This window comes from Ammospiza nelsoni, chromosome 9 (assembly GCF_027579445.1).
Source record: "Ammospiza nelsoni isolate bAmmNel1 chromosome 9, bAmmNel1.pri, whole genome shotgun sequence".
Classification (NCBI taxonomy): Eukaryota; Metazoa; Chordata; class Aves; order Passeriformes; family Passerellidae; genus Ammospiza; species Ammospiza nelsoni.
In genome coordinates this window covers 23269243-23286815 of record NC_080641.1, presented here as the reverse complement: position 1 = coordinate 23286815, position 17573 = coordinate 23269243, and the positions used below count along the sequence as shown (strand labels likewise).

The 17573-nt window shown below is 38.2% G+C and overlaps 1 protein-coding gene across 3 annotated transcripts in view; it reads left to right on the top strand.

The window, feature by feature from the left end:
- The window catches only part of ADGRL2 (adhesion G protein-coupled receptor L2), a 156078-nt gene that overhangs the window by 28609 nt on the left and 109896 nt on the right, over positions 1-17573 (top strand). For all 3 annotated transcript variants that reach the window (XM_059477739.1, XM_059477738.1, XM_059477737.1), the window contains exon 2: positions 3073-3245. In XM_059477739.1, coding sequence (XP_059333722.1) covers positions 3173-3245 — 73 coding nt within the window. In that variant the 5' untranslated portion in view covers positions 3073-3172. The remainder of the gene's footprint in view (positions 1-3072; positions 3246-17573) is intronic.

Genomic DNA, 17573 nt, shown 5'->3' with positions numbered 1-17573 from the left:
TTAAAATTTGTTTGCTGTGAACATGTTAACTTATTCAAAAGAAAAGAAGCAAGCCCAAATTCAATTGCATCAGTTTTCAAACACAGTTTCATTTTTTCTTGGGTTTTTAGATAAACATGTGTTACTGATAATCTGTTAGGGGCTGGTTAGTTTATCTTGAATTCTTTTTGCAGCAGCACACTGAGTTAAATTCTATGTCTGTAGGCTACAGCAATATAAAGAGAACAATATATTCCACAAAGCACTTAAAATTGCTCTTTAAAATGCTTGCAATTTCTTCTTATTTGAATAGCTTATGCTGGTTTTGATATTTCGAAGGCATCAATATATTTTCAGAAACTATTAGGTCCTTATAAAAGTGACTAAGTCAGTTTAGAAGGTCAAGAACTTTACTCAATTGAAAAAAAAAAAGCAAAGTGTTTGGCATACATTTTGCAACTACTTCCTAGGGAGATGCTGGATCTTACGCAAGCGATGCTTTGATTATTGGTTTTATTTTTGACATAACTCCTTCCTCCCCACTCCAATTTAAAAAGGCCCACAAGGAAGTGATGACTGAGGATGATAAAGCACATGGATGTCACTATCCAGTTGAAGCTGAAGAAAGATATCTCAAAACCTGAGAGTGCAGTGATATGTTATAGAAATAATGATAAAAGTTGAGTCTCAGGAAGTCCAAATCTTCTGGACAGACTGGGAGCAATCAGAAGACTGATTTAATTTCAATTTTAGCCATTATTATTCATCATCTATTCTCCTGGATTATTCTGATTGCTTACTGAAATTACACTGATTAGTCTGTAGTGTGTGTGGAATAGTTTTATGATTTTTCCTTTGGGTGCTACAGGTGGAAAATTAATCCAAACTCCTCTCAAGATTCTAGCTGAACTATCTCCAGGGCTTTTTTTTCGGAGATCATGGTGGCAATTTTTTCTTCTTAACTCAGCAGGAGCTCCTTTGCAATTTTAATTTCTGCTGAATGCAGTGCATCCTTTGTGGACTTTTAGATTTATTTTCTTTTAGTTACAAAAGAGTCTCAGCCCAGTGTAAAAGATCTAGAGCTGGAATGTGACTGTGTCCTCAAAACCACTGCGAGGTCCTCCTGTGTCACCATCTAAATCCAGGTCACACCTTGTACCTCAGGGCACGTGGGTGTGTGCCAGGGAGAGCCACGCGCTGCCCATCCTGCACTCCATTTGCTGTTGCCTGCTTCTCGCCGAAATATGTGTGGAAAAAAGTACCTGTGACTGGAGAGCACCTATCTGTTGTTGAAAATTGGACAAAGGGTTCATTTTTTTGTATCAATAAACATAAAATCATATGGTGTCAGATGTCAGTTTTCTTTAATTTCACTGTGTGAGGAATCACAGCACACTTGTATTGTGAGAGAGATGCCTCAAGTTCTCTTAAAGAGGAGCCAAGTAAAGGAACCTTCTTGGCTATTTAATAATTTCCACAGATACACTGCCTTTCTTGAGAGCCAGAGAAATTGTTCCATAATGTTTTCTGTTAATTCCCGTCTTTCTCTCCTTGTGGGAAAAAATGAGAGTCAGTTTTGTTGCTGTTTGTGTGTTCAGGGAACAAACTTTATCATTGATTATGATTAACATTTCTGCTTCTAAAAATTATCAACATTTCATAGAATTTCTTTATCTGCTATTTTGTGCTCTTCATCCTTTCCACTTCTCCTTGCCAAAAGGGTAAATGTATTTTTAAAGTCCTTAACATGCTCTAGTACTCATAAGAATCATAAGTGGCCCTTGGATCCTGCCACTTAAATTTTAACACAGTCATTGTTACGTGGTTTTAAAGTAACTTTAATTTCAGATATCTCAGCAATATGTCCTCAGAGTCCTGTTCATTTGTCCTGGAAAGAGCAAGCCAATGTGACACCAGGCTCAGCCCTTTGCATCCATGGTTGATGCAGTGCTCAGTGTTCTCCAGAGTTGTTTCGCATGTCTGTAATATGTAGAGCCAGCTTTCTACTTAAAAATAATCTGTTCTTCTATGGATGTTAATTTTTCTTTAGCTTCCCAAACTCTAATAGTCAGGGCTGAAGCATGACCTAGCTTCACACAGTGAGATATGGAAGAGGATGTGTGTAGTTACTCAGCTGGCTGGTGAGAGAATAGAGTCATTAGCAAAAGGGAGCACTCTGCTGTCAAATCTTCTACCACAGCTACTGCACTCTATCACTATAATTATATTTTTCAAATGCAAATGATAGCTTGAAGAATTTTTCCTTTGGTACATCGTTTACAGGAGCAGTTCAGTTCATATTTCTCAGTAGGAGACAAATCTTGTCTGAGGCTAAGGACAGAAGAAGGTCTCATCCATTGTTTATTCCCTTTTCTCTGAAGATGTTTATTGTGTAGAAATACAGCTAACTGTGCAGTGATATGAAGAGGCTGCCTCACCAAATGGCGTATTTTGTCAGCAAAGCAGCTGTTACTGCCTCTCTCATCCAAGGAGAGCAATCTTTGTGTAGCATGAAGGGAGCGCCAGAGCCATGGCAGGGAGCAGACCTGCTCAGCCTTCCTGCTGGGGGGAGTTGCTCTGCTGTTCTCAGCCTCTCCATGTTTCAAATCCCCAATAAGTATGTATACATAATATATAATGCACACATACATACATATGTATATATAATAATATATAGTGCCCTAGATTTAATTTTTCTGTGGTTCTTTAAGGTAGAGAAATGCAGGTTGTGTCAGATTTGTGGAGTAAGAAAACCTTAGCCAGCTCATCTACAGGTCCAGTTTGTTATATTTGGTGCAAATGTTCTCCCGTTGTTTTTTTTTTCACATGTCTTAGTGCAAATACATCAGTAACACTCATGCTTTCAACATTAGCACGTATGATTATTTGGCATTGTGCTTAGTGATGATTGACCTTGAGAGATTACATCCCAGAACCCTGCCAAATTCCCAGCTACAGTGCAGGCATGCTCTCAGTTTTTACTAAATATTTCCATCTTCATGTGAAGTAAAACTTGCTATTCCAAATTATTGGTGTTCAGGTACTAATAGATTTTTTTTTTCTCCTTTTCTTCCAAATCTTCTGCTGCTCCAGGTATGAAGATGAATAATGCAGACCACTGGTTTCGATGATGCTGGGCTTTTATAACTGGATTCATTAAGGAATACAAAGAAAATTCTTACAGGGATCAATAATGGTGTCTTCTGGCTGCAGAATGCAAAGTTTTTGGTTTCTGCTCATTATCAGCTTCCTGCAGTGTACTGAAGGTAAGCTTTAGTTTATTTTTTACTTGGGTTTTCAGATGAGTTAAATGGACTGTACAATTAATTTCTGTTCGATAACTTGGAGTTTGAGGATGACAAACTAAATGTAGTATATTCTAGGCTTAATTTATAAGACTCAAATTGTCCCTTTTTAATGAAGAAAGAAGAAAATAATTTTTTTTAGGTTTGATAGTATCATATGTTGAAATTGAAGTGCAATGTTCAGGCAAGTGAAGTATTAATAGCCTTGATTGGTAGGTGCCTTATTTTTGGATTCTTCCTGTTTATCCTTCCTTCTCATTGCACAAGAAATGTATGGATATGTTAAATGTGATATAAAACAACTGAATGAAATACCCATTCTACTTTTCTAATTTTGCTCACTGAAAACGAAATGGCAAACACTTCATTAAGATTAGTGCTATGCAAGTTAAATTCCAGGAAATAAAACTCAAAGTTCATACAGAAATAGCATCTACTTGAAAATATTTTTGCTCTACTTGGAAAAAGAAAAAATACTTCACTGCTATCAAATGTGTTTAAAATAGCTGTTAAATTAAAGAGATGAGGAAGGAAAAGGATTTTTTAAAGAAGTTGCATTATCTATTCTTTATCTGTTTTTTTTTTTTTCATAAATTATACTTCATCCAGTTAGTCTGCCTCCACAGCTGTTCTTGTGGCCCTTTTAATAAGCAGAGGAACACAAATGAATGAAAAAGGAAGACATGACTTATGAATTTTTAATTGCAAATATTCGTATAGAACCTGCGGCTGGTTTTGGGTGTGAGCATTTTGATTGACTAGATTGCAGGCAAAAAGATTGGTTTAGTAATAGCATCTCCATGCCATCTCACATTATTCGGTAATTGATGTATAATATACAGAGTTCCTTCCTGCATCTTTGTCATGATCTCACCAGTTTTTAAAGCAGATATGCACGTTACTCTGTCAAAATTCCTGAATTTTAAGGCCAGATTTTCAGAAATACTTCTGGAAAACTACCCTGCCTCCTCCTCTCTTTCTTCCTAAATTTATATAAGTAAAAAGGAACTATTACATAAATAAAAAGTCCCTAAAAATTCAAATATTTTCTGCAGCTTTCCATGCTCACTGCATCATTTCCTAAGCTTTCTTTGCAGCCTTGCCCAGCTGGGGCCATGCTGGCAGCCGAGCTTTGCCGAGATGGGTTGTTCATCTGCATGTGTGAACACACACATCTCAGGGAGCCCATCCTCCTGCCTGTTTCTGAACTTGGGGAAGTCTCATTTCACTGAAACAGCTTCCACAGTCAGTTCCCCATCCCTCCCCTGCTCCTTAAATGCTGCCAGGATGTAGTAGGAGGCTGAGCAGATCTGAGATGGTTTCATGCTTGATGGGGCTCCTGGTCTGGGAGCCGCTGCTCTCGCTGCCCTCGCGCTGCCTGCCCGGGCTGGGGACTTGGCTGTAATCTCACTTTTACAAACAGCTGGAAGAGAATATGCTTTCCAGCCTCCTTCATAGGTAAGAAAGGTAAATGTGGATTAGGAGAGTAGAGTTATAAACTTTATGACTGGCTGGTTTGGTAATAGCTGGTGCTAATTATAAATGCACTTACATTGCAGAAGTGGTTGCACAAGGTGAAACCTAAGGTGTAGGAAGTTGAGACATCTATTTATGTTTTTTTTTCTGAAGTTTTAAAACACTAAGGTTTTTTAAAATTATTATTATTGCAATTGTTTCAGATCTCTCTACTTAACGCATTTGACAAACATTCAGGTGCTTGCAGTTTAATGCTGTGTGATGGTTGAAAACATCTGAAAGCAGAAAGGAAAAGCAGACGAAGAACTTTCTGTGGTTTGGTTACAGTTGCAAACAGCAGGCTGTAAAACATGTTTTATCTGCTGAGTTTGGAAGGGAAAAAGTCAACTGAGAACTTCTGCAGATTGAATTTTTACCATTTGCAGAAAGTTAATTTTCATTGTCATCTGTAATATTTCAAGTTCATTTTGTTCTGTCCCTGTTTTTCTTGCTTTTAGTAGCCAGTAGCAATCTTTTGATGCTTCAGTTGTGAATTTACTTTTTTTAAGTCTATACAAGAGCTGCTTTTTCAGCTAAAAGAAACAGGGAAGGAAATTGGGAGCAGATAACGGAATCATACCAAATTAATTGTAAATTCTTAAAATAAATGAAATACTGTGGCTCTGTATACTGGAAATGAATATTAATATAGAGTTGGCTTCCAGCCACAGAAGAAAAATGAATACTGCATTATTACACTTTCTCACAAAATTACATTGCCTTCTGCTTCAGTAATAAGAGATGCCAAGTATAACATGCTTTAGTAGCACTTCATGCCTGGAAGTATGAACATGAACAAAGGTTAAAATAAGAGCATTGAACTTTTGCTAGAAATAAGAAAATCTTTAATTCTTTTGCTTGGAATGTAGTTTTTTAATAGAAATCTGATGTGTACATGAAGGTTGTTGCAGTTACTGGGAGAGATAAAACCTGGCTGAATTCCCTGCTCTTACATTTTAATGTTTCTGTACAGTTTAATGGAGAGGAAGGGCGGGGGGGGGGATGATGCTGGGTGTGGACAAGTGATTCATTTATTCATATAATGAAACATTTTCCAATCAAGAAAAGGCTTTATAACTCTCACAGCCTTAACTTTACCTCACCAGGGAATTGGCAAGCAGGCACAGTTATACGAAGGCTGTAATTTTCTTTTAGTGTTGCCTATCCACACAGGAATCGTATCCTCAGATAAGAAGGTCTTGGTTTTCCCTTTTTTTTTTCCTCCTGGCTATGCAGTCCAGATGGGATTGCTTTTGAAACAGTCCATTCCTTCAGGTAAAATGCACCTGGACCAGACAAGAGCTGACAGCTGGACAGGAAAACCACACTGGGTTATTATACACTGCTGGTACATCTGATCAACAAGAACTCGCTATTGTTGTGTTTGTTGTTACTGCCATCAACAGCAAGCATTGCAGCCCCAAATGAGGAAGGGACAAGAGGCTGGAAAGAGGAATGAAAAGCTCGAGTCATGAGCTGGAGTATTATTAATCTCATTTCTGAAAGTTATTTTTCTGTCCCTTTTTCTAGCCCGTTGTATATAGGCATGTCTTTCAAACTACAGTTCTATTGCAAAGGCAGACTGAAGGGGGTGCCTTGGGAAGCAGCTTGGCTCAGCCTTGGGCAGGTGCCCATGGGAGGCCTGGCCTGGGCACTCAGGGCACAGCAGAGCTCCCCCTGCACTGTGCCAGACCCCGTGTCTGTCCCACCCCGTGTCTGTCCCACCCCATGTCTGTCCCACCCATGTCTGTCCCACCCATGTCTGTCCCATGCCTTCAGGAGGGGATTCCTGCGCAGTCCCATGCACCTTTACTTACCTGTTTCCTACAAACGCTAGGAAGTTAATTACTTTTGACACCACCTCTTTTTTTCTCCCCCTTTCCTAATTAGGTGAAATCATCTAACAAGTTAAAAATTATCTGAGAAAATAGAGAAAGCCAGAGAGTGAGATCACACACGTCTTGTTTCCATAGCAAAGCAGAAAGCATATTATATGTATTATTGGTTTCTCTTCAAGCAAGTTAAGACAGATACACTAATATGCATATGAAAAAAAGATGTCAGAGCTAAACATTCTGGTGTAGATTGGTTTTTGGACAGTGCAGGTTTCAGTATTTTAAGCTTTATCTTGCTTACAAAGTCCACCTTTTTGACTAGCTTTTGATGCTGTTTGTTTTTATTCTTTTCTGCTGCTTGAAAAGCACAAGTGCCTTGGAAGTGCTGAAATAATTTTCTTTGCTAACATTCTATTTTAACCAAGGTTTAATTCAATTTAAATCCATTTTATTATGAATTATTATCTATGCTTTGTCCAAAGGAAGAAGCATCATGCTTTCATTATCTATTTAATTCTGTTTTCCTAAATGGAATTAATGTTATTTAAAGAAATCCAGCTTGTCTTTGCTTCTGAATGTTTGTTTTAATGAGCATTACACTGAAAAGGATATATTCCTGTAAATTCCAGCTATGCCAGCCAAAGAGCTGAGTGCTGAGTTGGAAGCAGTTCTAAGTGCATATTCAATATTAGTGCATTTACTAAAGAAAATGCTAAATACAGATAATGTACTTTGGGCCACTACAAAGATATTTGCTATTTTAGTGTATTACTCCAGCTCTTCATCTTCCTGTGAAGCCACTTAGATGTGGAGTGTCTAAGGCACATGGCACAGGTACTGAATAAACAGTAAAAGCATGTCAGCTTTTCTGCATGCTTACGAGGAGTATTAGTAGGACTTTGCCCAGGATAAAAATTATAAAAATCTTGTACCATGGCCTTGAGTAGAAATCAGTTTCTGTTAATTAGTGAATTTAGGTTCTGCAAGGAGTGAAATCCATTATGGAATCACACTATAGCAAAGAGGAGCACTGATTTAATTTCTAGCTGTGGAATTTATCACAGTGAGGGCTCTGTCAGGCCTCTAGTTAGCAGGAACCACTGGGTTTACAGAGCTTGCAAAGCATCCATAAGCACACCCAGTGTGCTAAGGCCAGACTGGTGTTGCCCACTCTTTGGAGGATCACTCTAATAAGCTTTATGCTATCTTCATTTGTATCATGTATACCTGATATGGTTTAGGATTCTTTAGAATTTTTTTTTCTTAACTGATTAATGCAGATGATGAAGAATTTTTCTGAAGAAAGCAACTGCTGCTCTGGGTCCTGTTTTCTGTCCTGAAAGATCATGCCATTTTTTAGTGGGATTTTCTGGTACATACATCTCTGGGACATCTCTCTTTTCTTTTCTAATAGAGGGCCAACATATCTTCTAAAGAGAAAATTTATCTGAACAGCAAGACCAAACTTCTTCCTAAAGGAGAATGTCTGTTAAGCTTTTCAATTGCATTTCCAAAAAGTAGAGACTGACAGACTGCCCAGAAAGTCCAGAGATACTTTAACATGCTGGCAGTGAATAATCTTTTATATATTCCCAGAGTACTGATGTCTGCAGGATTCTATGTTGTAACATTACATTTTTGAAACCAAAGCAATACCATCACTATTGCAAAATGTGGAAGAATCATGTAGAAGGACGCATGAAGAACCATTTTAAATACTGTACTTACATTTAAATGAAAACTTACATTTAAATGAAGTGTTAGTGTAGGAGTCTTACAGTTTAGGCAAAGAAAAGAGTATAAATGCATAAATACTATGAGATGAGTAATAATATTACTATTTTGATATGCTGTCTTTTCAGTTACTGAAAAACATTGTCCTTGATGAGGGGAGATTTTGCATGTTGTTGGGCTCTGTGTTCAGAAGAAGAAAAAGCCTCTGTAATGTGCAAAATGGTAGAAGTGCAGTGTGTTGTGCTAAGGGCAGATGCTGTATTTTTACAGCTCTCTAAGCTGCTGCTGGATTTTACTGTCTTAGGTTGCTGTAACCTTGGTGGGTCTCAGGGCGAGGTGAGCTGTGCTGGTGACCAGTGCAATGAGAGGGGGTTTATTTAACCTTCAGCTGACCTGCACCAACATCATCGCCTAAGGGGCTTTTCTTCTGTTAAATGTAAATCTGGGAATGTTTTAGATTAGTTTATTATGATAAAGGGACCTTTGCAGGAATACAGTAGCAGATTTTGGACATGTCTTTCAGAAAGCAAATAGGCTTTATTAGTAATCCACTGCTAAACATAAGAAAACATACATTTTATTTTTTATTGAGTTGTATTTAAAAAATCTTTAATTATTTTTCATTTCTGTTTTTTTGTTGAAGAATGCTGCTTGTCTTAGTAACAAGGGTTTTTTTATATAGTTGTAACATTGTTTTATATTGTACTTTCAGGTCACAGTGTAAAATGTAAGTGTAACTGCCTGAAGCATCTGATATCAATGAATGCTTCAGCACTGGGTTTCTTATTGCATTTAGCATCCTTATGATCAAATTATAAAAATTATCATAAAGTATAATAATTTTAGATTTAATATTTGTTGCCAAGTTCTACAAGCACAAAATGGGTTTTATATTTGCAAGTAGATCCATTGATGCTCATGGTCTACCTCTGTGAGTAAGAGGCACAGAAAGTCATAGTCTGTGCTAATTGTCTATTGCATGGATGGATGTCTTGATAGCAGCAAGCATATGTAGGATGAAGGCACTACAGAAAAAGGACTAACACAAATGGCTCTGAAATATGTTTCATGTATGTGCCCACTTCCATGTTTCTGGTAGTGTTCCAGATTGTGTTACATAGAAGGGGAGATAAAACTATCCACAAAGAGAATTTCTTGGCTTGTCCATCCATACTCCCATTATGAAGACACTTAATAGTATAGGGGCTCCTAACAATGGCAAAGACACACTTGAAAATTGTCTGACCTTTTCCAGTGGTTAACTGGTGTCATCTTTATTCATCAATGTAGTTTTTGTAGAAGAATATTTGCAGTTGCTCCTTTTAATTTTTTTGTTTGTTTGTTTATTATGTTTGGGTTGATACTTTAAATGAAACTCAAGAATACTAGATGCTTTTCCAATTATATATATATATATATATATATATATATAGGAATACTAAATTCTTTACATTTTTAACACAGGTTATATTTTGTATATGTGCCTCTGTGGACCAGCCATACCTGAAACCCACAGACACAGTGTGCTAAATTGAATATGCAGTTCTTTTTGATGGTAGGTGCTGAAAAAATCCTTTTGCGCGAGGTGTTCCAAATTTCGGCTGTTCTAGAAAGAGTCTCAAACTACTCTATTGCCTTTCAAAACCCAGCTGTGCTAAAGCTCTGTGTGTTTCTGTAGTCTCTACCTCCTTGCTTTCATTTGAAGTATAAAGAAATGGAGGTGTATGAATGTCAGCTCTGTTTATGGCTCCTTCTTTCAGTCCGGGAGACAATTCATCCACATCCCAGTGACATTAGGGTAGCCTGTGTAAGTGTGTTTGAGGGTGTTGCCAGTGGTAGAGGAGATTCCCTGCTTGTTCCTTCTGAGCTTGGACCAGTCCAGGTGGTTGGGAATGTTTAATTCTTTTTGTTTTCTCAATTTATCCTAGTGTAATAATCCCTGATGCTTTCTCGGCGTATAAAAGATGTGTGGGGGAGACTAGTTGGGAAGCAAAATGATTTTTTTTTTCATCTGTTGCCTGAGCAACGCATACATGTGAGAAACCCAGGGGGACCACATAACTTTCAGTTGTTGGATACAGCACTCGGCGAGTTTTATGAGGGATCTTGACGATGGAAGGAAGGCTGGCTTTTGTGTTCTCCCTTGTCAGGGATTTTGATGTCTCTCTCAGGAGTTAGGTAGTTTTGTTCTCTTCCAGCAGAAAGTACAATTAATGCAAGGTGCTGTTGGAGCAATTTTCTTGTTAAATTTGAATTAGGTAATTCATTTACGAAACCTGAGAGGAAGTTGACACTGAAACCAGATTTGCCTGTGTGCTGAACAGTTGGAAAAGCAATGGGAAATATTTGCCTTTTATAGGCTTCAGTGCTGCTTCATATCGCTTCTGTTGTAACCATCTTTTGAATGAGCTTCGCTCAGATTTTCCTGTTTGCCGCTGGTCCTGTGCCTGTGATTAGATCTGCCTTCCTCTGACTTCTCCCCCTGAGCTACCCTGCTTCATTTCGCTCAGGCTCGTGAATTGCCTCTAATTGCACATTGTTGCCAGAATTAAGTGGCTATTTATTCTGCAACATTGTAACATTGGCCATTGAACGTCTATTGGAAAAGTCTGTGTTCTAGCCGAGCACTGGTCAAGCTTTTTAGTAGCGCAAGATAAATATGCTTTTAGTAAACAAAACTGAACAGTTTGTTGCTTAGGCTTTTGCATCATTTAATTTGCAACAGATGAAACTGGCATGCGTGAAGAGTGAAGCATGGAAAGTACTAGAGGGCAAACGGGTGGTTTGTGATGTGGATTATTACCCATAAAGATGGATAGGGTCCACAAAACATCACTTCATGTATTAATGCACCAGCTGGGGGAAAAAAACATCTATCAGCATACTATATCATGCATAAACTGCTTGGTTTAGGCCTTCAATTCAAATCCTACTCAGTAATCTTCTCTATCTTTATGCTAGTCTGAAGATCTATATGTGTGTATAGATCTTCCTAGATATAAAAAGCATCTGTACATTTTTAAAAATTCCCAATACATAAAGGCTGGAAGTCGTCCGTATGTAAAGTGTCTTGAAGGATTTGTGATACAGTGTTTTGTTCTGCAGTGTAAACTGAGTGCTGACAGAAAACAGTCAGAAATACATCTAACCAGCAGTCTTTCCTTTGCCAATTACAAAGTAATCTAATCATGTAGCAATTATTTTATGCTTTATATGTAACAATATAACAATTATTTTGCTGTACAAATTATTTCAAATTTCATGCTGATAAATCAACAGAGTCCTGACTCAGTCCTGAGAACAATTCCTGTTATGATATTTTGTCTTATCTCTCTGATGCATTATTTTCTGGCTCTTAGATTTGTTGTAGATCCATTTTAACTCTATTTCAATGTTGCCTTCTTTTTGCAAAAGGTTTTTTTAAATATGAAGAGGCTTTCTGAATATTTGCTGTTAAAAATTCATCATCATGTTAATGTTATTTGCAATAGACTCGGTGATTCTGACTTTATTTACCTCATAGCCACATCTATTTTGGTTCTTTTAATTCCCTTTTTTATATGGCTGATTAAAAATAAAATAGAAAAATCTAGTGACAATAACTGGGAAAAAACTAGTAAAGAAATTCTTTGGTCAAGGTGTGAATGATTATGAAATAATCAAAATGAATTCTCTTGATCCTCTTTCCATCTGGAGTAAGGGATAAGGTTGTAACAGAGGAAAAAAAAGTGCATTTAGAAGCATTCAAGGGTGTTAACCAACAATAAAACTCTGTAACCATTTAAATGACAGCAGCTGACTATTTGAATTAACTTTGTGTTTGGCTTAATTTTGGGTCCTAATTATTCCTAACTTACGTGAGTAGATTTCAATTATACAATACTGCAGGGATTTGTAGCTAAGGCAACTAAAGGAATCATTTTACATAAAGTACTTTTGTTCAACTGATTAGGCAGGTAAAAATGGAATGATAGAAAATGGGAACTCTTGTCTGATAAGGGCCAGTGAATTGTTACCAGTGACACTATGGAGAAATAACATAAGGAAATATCATTATTAAAGATCTTGAAAATTTTTGGCAACGTGTTTATATCTTGATAGGGTGGTGTTAGTTAACTGTTCACAAGCAATTGACTGGAGTATTACCAATATCTCTATCAGTAAAAAGACAATGAATATTTTTGTGATACCTTGGTTTGGCCTGCATGAGATGGGTATTTCTAGAAGCTTGTTAACTAAAAATTTTGTTCTTAGATGGGCTTTTCAATAGGTATTATTTTATGCCAGTTAAGTATTTAAATGGGCAAAATATGCTATCTTGATTGTGAGGTATTTAATTTTTTAGACAGAAAATCATCTTTAGACATAAAATATATCTCCAACATCCCACTTATTTAGAATTACTGTTCCATGAAAATAGTTCTCAATTATGCTACATTCTTAAGATAACCTGGGGGAATTAAAAGAGAAGGAGGTATTGGAATAAAAGCCTCTGAAATAAATTCTGTTTTAATGCCCACACACATGTATACCCTTCATTGGGAATTAATTTTTCAAAAAATTACCTGCATAGCTAGAGCTTAAACCTGGGTAGTTTTGTGCATGTATAGATAGATAGATAGATGTGAACATATATGCTCAGTTAAAATTTCCTTTTTATTCTTAGAGCATTTATAAAGTCATGCTTCCTAAATTAGATCTGCAGCACAAGTAGGTGTTTCCTTTTGATGATAGTAGACTAACTTCCTTAGATTTGTAATGCTTAATTTTGCTTTCCCTCCATTTTTCAAGCTCAACTTTTTTAGTTTCCTCAACCAAAGTATTGAAGGTTACAAGAGTGCTTATTCTGCTGACAACACAATAGCATGTCTGCAACCTAAACTATTAAGTTTGTTTTTAGAGCTGTCAGCTTTGCCCGTGTCACCTGGATATACACCTAGACCTTACAGTCAGAAGGTCTAGGTGTATAGGAGAAAGCACTTTAGGAGAAGCACTGGACTTGTTTTCTGTGTTTGTTGTGCTTAGGAGGTCAGAACTTGGAGTGCCTCTGATGAGGTTAATGAAAGGCTTTGATGCTGTTTAAAGGGAGGAAAAAAACCCACTCATAAAGCATATGTTAAAATGTGTAATGCAATTTCTAAATTAGATCCCAAATAAATGCTTAAAACAGTAAAATCAGACAATAATGAATGCATCTTTCCTCCCTTTTGACAAATTCCAGGTTTTTGTGGAAAATTTGTATTTTTGATCATATGTCTGCTGTTAACATATTAATGTTACACGCTTTCAATTAGTGCTGCTGACAAGTTATTTAGGAAAGTCTCTGGAGCATGGGGAGATGTGTACAGCTTCTCTGTGTCTGGTGTTTGCTTTCCAAAGTGAAAGCATTAAGATTTAATTATCAGAAGATGTTTGCAGGAGGCGGCGTGCCTTGGAAAGGCCCTCAAGGGTGAGGCTGCAGGTGCCGTCCTGCAGCTGGGCAGGGGGACAAGGGGGACATTCCTGTCTCGGGAGCTGACATCACAGAGGGTCCCCGCCCACAGCTGGGGTCGGCCTCGGCACACTGGGCTGCAGCATTTCCATCTGGTGGTGGCAGGAAGTGCTGACTCCTGCTCTGTCGCCCCAGCAGCTCCCTTGGGGTCTCTCTGGCCCCCCTGATGCGGGAGGCAGGGCCAGCAGGAGACAGCTTTTCTTTCTCTTTTAGGAGGAGCTTTCCCCCCGCCTCTTCCCTGTGTCACCCCCCGTGTCACTCGGGCATTTGACAGCTGGGAGAGGTGTAGGTCATGGTGGAGCTGTCTACTTCACCCTTAAACAGATGAAAAACCAGTGAGATCTGTGCATCCACTGAAGCTTGGGAAACCATTGTACCGGTTGAATGGGCACTTTCTTTTCCATATGGAAAACTGGTCTAGAACATGCCATTCATTGTTGGAATACAGTGCCAGTTTGACACTTAACGTGATTGTTGTTCCTTTGTGGGACCCTGTCATTTAAAGTCAAAGTATCTAGAGCCTCATTCTCCTTGCTTTTGTTTTGAAGATGGTGAAGGGTATCCCAAATTGTCTGCAAGGGTTTACAGGTGCAAATATGAAGGCAGCCTATGTGTCTTTGTATGGGTGTGGTGGGTAGATCCAGAGTTGCAACTGATTTCTGTCCTGAGGAGGTAAACCAGATTTCTCCAAAGGGTTCATTTCTCACATAAACTAGCCCTTTCAAGACTACTTTAGGGATTTTAAGAGTGCATGTACTTTTACTGAAAGAGAAATTGCCTCATTATATCTCAGTCCTTCAGATTTTTTTCTTTCACTGGCAGTCAGTACTGAAAGCCTCAGAGGAAGATGCCAAAATACTTAAATGCACAAAGTAGCCTGTGGAGAGTGTACATTTCTTAATTATCCACTGTCATTGAGTACCAGTAGATATTTCTTGACTCATTGCTTAGGATTTTTAAAAAAAGTATTTAAGTGAGTTTTGGAGTGTATTACTGTGGCCATGAATCTCCTTGTCTTTTGTCAACTTTACTTTTCAAAGATATTATCACAGAGCATATTTCTCCGTCTCTCACTTCTCAATGCATTTTCAGATCATTTAAGGAGTATAGTAAATAATACTGCCCTGTAAATTTTGCCATCCTGTTCCCTCCCTCCACCCTCTGTCATCCTTTTCTGATGATCAACATCACAGACCTCAGCTGTGCAGAGGAAATCATTCTGCTTCTCTGCATTGTCTTCCTTAGCCTTGCTTGGTCACCCAATTCAGCAAACTCATCACTTCTCACACAAAAGAAGCTTCCTACTTTTGTTGTACTTAAGAAATTTCTGGTTGTGAGATCATTGGAAAGCATTTTGGAAAAAACACCTGTGAGTTTAAGATGTGTACAGAACAAAGGCATGGAAAAGCATACTAAAGAATCAAGAAACAAAACCAGTCATAATTTGCCAGTTTTACTTTTATATATTGGTACAAGTCATATTGCCAGACGCTTTCCTCTAATTTTGCAGCACAGCTATAAATTTTGCTGTATCTAATTCCAGCAAACTTTTTCTGCTCAGCAGTTTTTTGTTTTTTATTCTTGCTGAGCAAGTAGTGTGTTTATATGAAAAATACTTTTATATATAAATTTGATTTACAGATGTTTAAGGGCTTATAATTCTCCCTTTAAAGTCAAGCTTAATTTTTTATGTGTTTTTTTTAATGGAAAGATTTTATGGCCAACACATGCCCCATGAGAAAAGGAAGAAGTTACAGATGGTCCAGAGTAGAGGGTCTGTTTCATACATAAAAACTTCATGTCAGCATTTCAACAGAGCAGTTTCTTAGGGTATCTCTGTTATCACTGACACTTTCACATTGACAAGCATATGGGATGTAGTGCTGAATGTGTAAATTGAAATGATCACATCTAGCATTTCCCTGTACCAGGTGCCAGCTTGCTGCTGCAGCTCTGCACTTAATGTTGAAGGAGGAGTGCTAGGAATAGTTTCATTTGCTAATTATCTCTTATCTCCAGCACATAGTCCTTGGGCAAACAGCTTACCCAGGTGTTTTTGAGAACACCTATCTGGACAGTGCAGGACTGCAGGTGGTCCTGTGGTGACAGTACAGAGTGCAGAACATGTAAGAAATCTCCATCCATCTGTGCATGAGGGGGTTTTTTTCTCTCTCTTTTTTTTTTTAAGTCTTCAGTGAAGAACAGAAGATAAATTTGTGAGAATTTTTCTATCCTTATAAAGTTTGTGTGAAAAGCAGAAGACTGCCATTCCACAGCCCAAGAAAAACGTGTGCATGTGTGTGTTATGTTTGAGGGGTTTGTGATAACAAACCTGATTGTCCTGTCTTGGAAAGAAAAGAATGTACATGCCAGTGAGGGTTTTGCAAGGACCTGCAAGTTAAAATAAATAAAACCTGGTGGTTTAAGGAAGAGGTAGAATCTAAATTGCCTTTCAGTACTCCTTTTCCAGGATCCAGTTTAACAGGATTATATAATTTTACTAATAACACTTTGATCTGTCATTTATACAAAAAGGCAGGGTTTCCAAAGCATTTGCCTTACATGTTCTTTTTGGGCTAGACTTAATCACTTGCAGAACTGATAATATTTTCTCATTCTTTAAAAATTCACATTAGAGTCTTATGCTTAATAGTACTGTGGTTTGAGTACAGAATGTTGAAAGGAACAATTTAATTCATAATCCAGTAATTCAGACAGCTAAATTATCCCTCCCTTTCCCTGATATTTATTAAAATGAATCCAAAGAAACTTCAGAAATGTTGCTGTCATCCAATTGCCCTTTAAGGTTTCTTTATTGCTGTACAGAACATTCCTTACTGTGATTAAGTGCAATATCTGTTTGTTTGTGATTTCTCCTTGCATTTTTCCACCCCTCCTATAGGAGTTACAGTTTTCATTCTTAGGTGATCTATACAGGCTAAAGTTCATGGTGCTTGCCCATGAATCTGAGTGAACTGAGCATCCCAGTTGTATATATTTGCCCAAGAAAATTGTGTTAGTAGCTGCACCTCTACACTTGTTTTATTTCTTGCCTCTAGTTTTTAAAGCACTCAGAAGGTGTTATGTAGCAACTTGTTAATTAAAGAAAAAAACACCCCACACCTAGCAAACAAAACCAGGAAAAAAAGGCCCCCCCCAAACCAGCCCAAAGGGAAGAAGAACCCCCAGCCTGTAGTCCCAAATGAAAGGAGGCTGGAGAAATACCTGAGCATGCAGTTATTGTATGCAAACCAGGCTGCCTTCAAACTCTGGGTGTGGGTTTTGTGTCATGGAGCAGATCTCTTCCCTCTGCATGTCTGAGCTACTGCCAGTGCATCTTCTGTGCGGGGGTCAGTTTGTTTCATGGGCTTGGGCTTGCAGCGTCCCAGTTCCTCACAGGGTTCGGTGCCAGGAGTTCTCTGCCCTGCTCTGGAGCTGGGGTTTTCCTCCTGCAGCCCAGCCTGGAGCGCTGGATCCCCCAGCCCCAGGGCTCTGTGCTGACAGCAGCTGGGGCTTGGCCCCAGCCCAGCACCAGCCTGGCTTCTTTCCAAGCCCTGGGAGTGGCTGGGCATTGATGGGGACATGCAGTGCAGCTTTAGGATGGATCAAATTAACTCTGAAACTATTTCCTCAATCTCCCGTCACTGTTCTAACAAAGCTTCAGTTTTCTGTCCTAAGAGCAGGGAATTTAAAAAGTGTTGATAATGCTTCGAG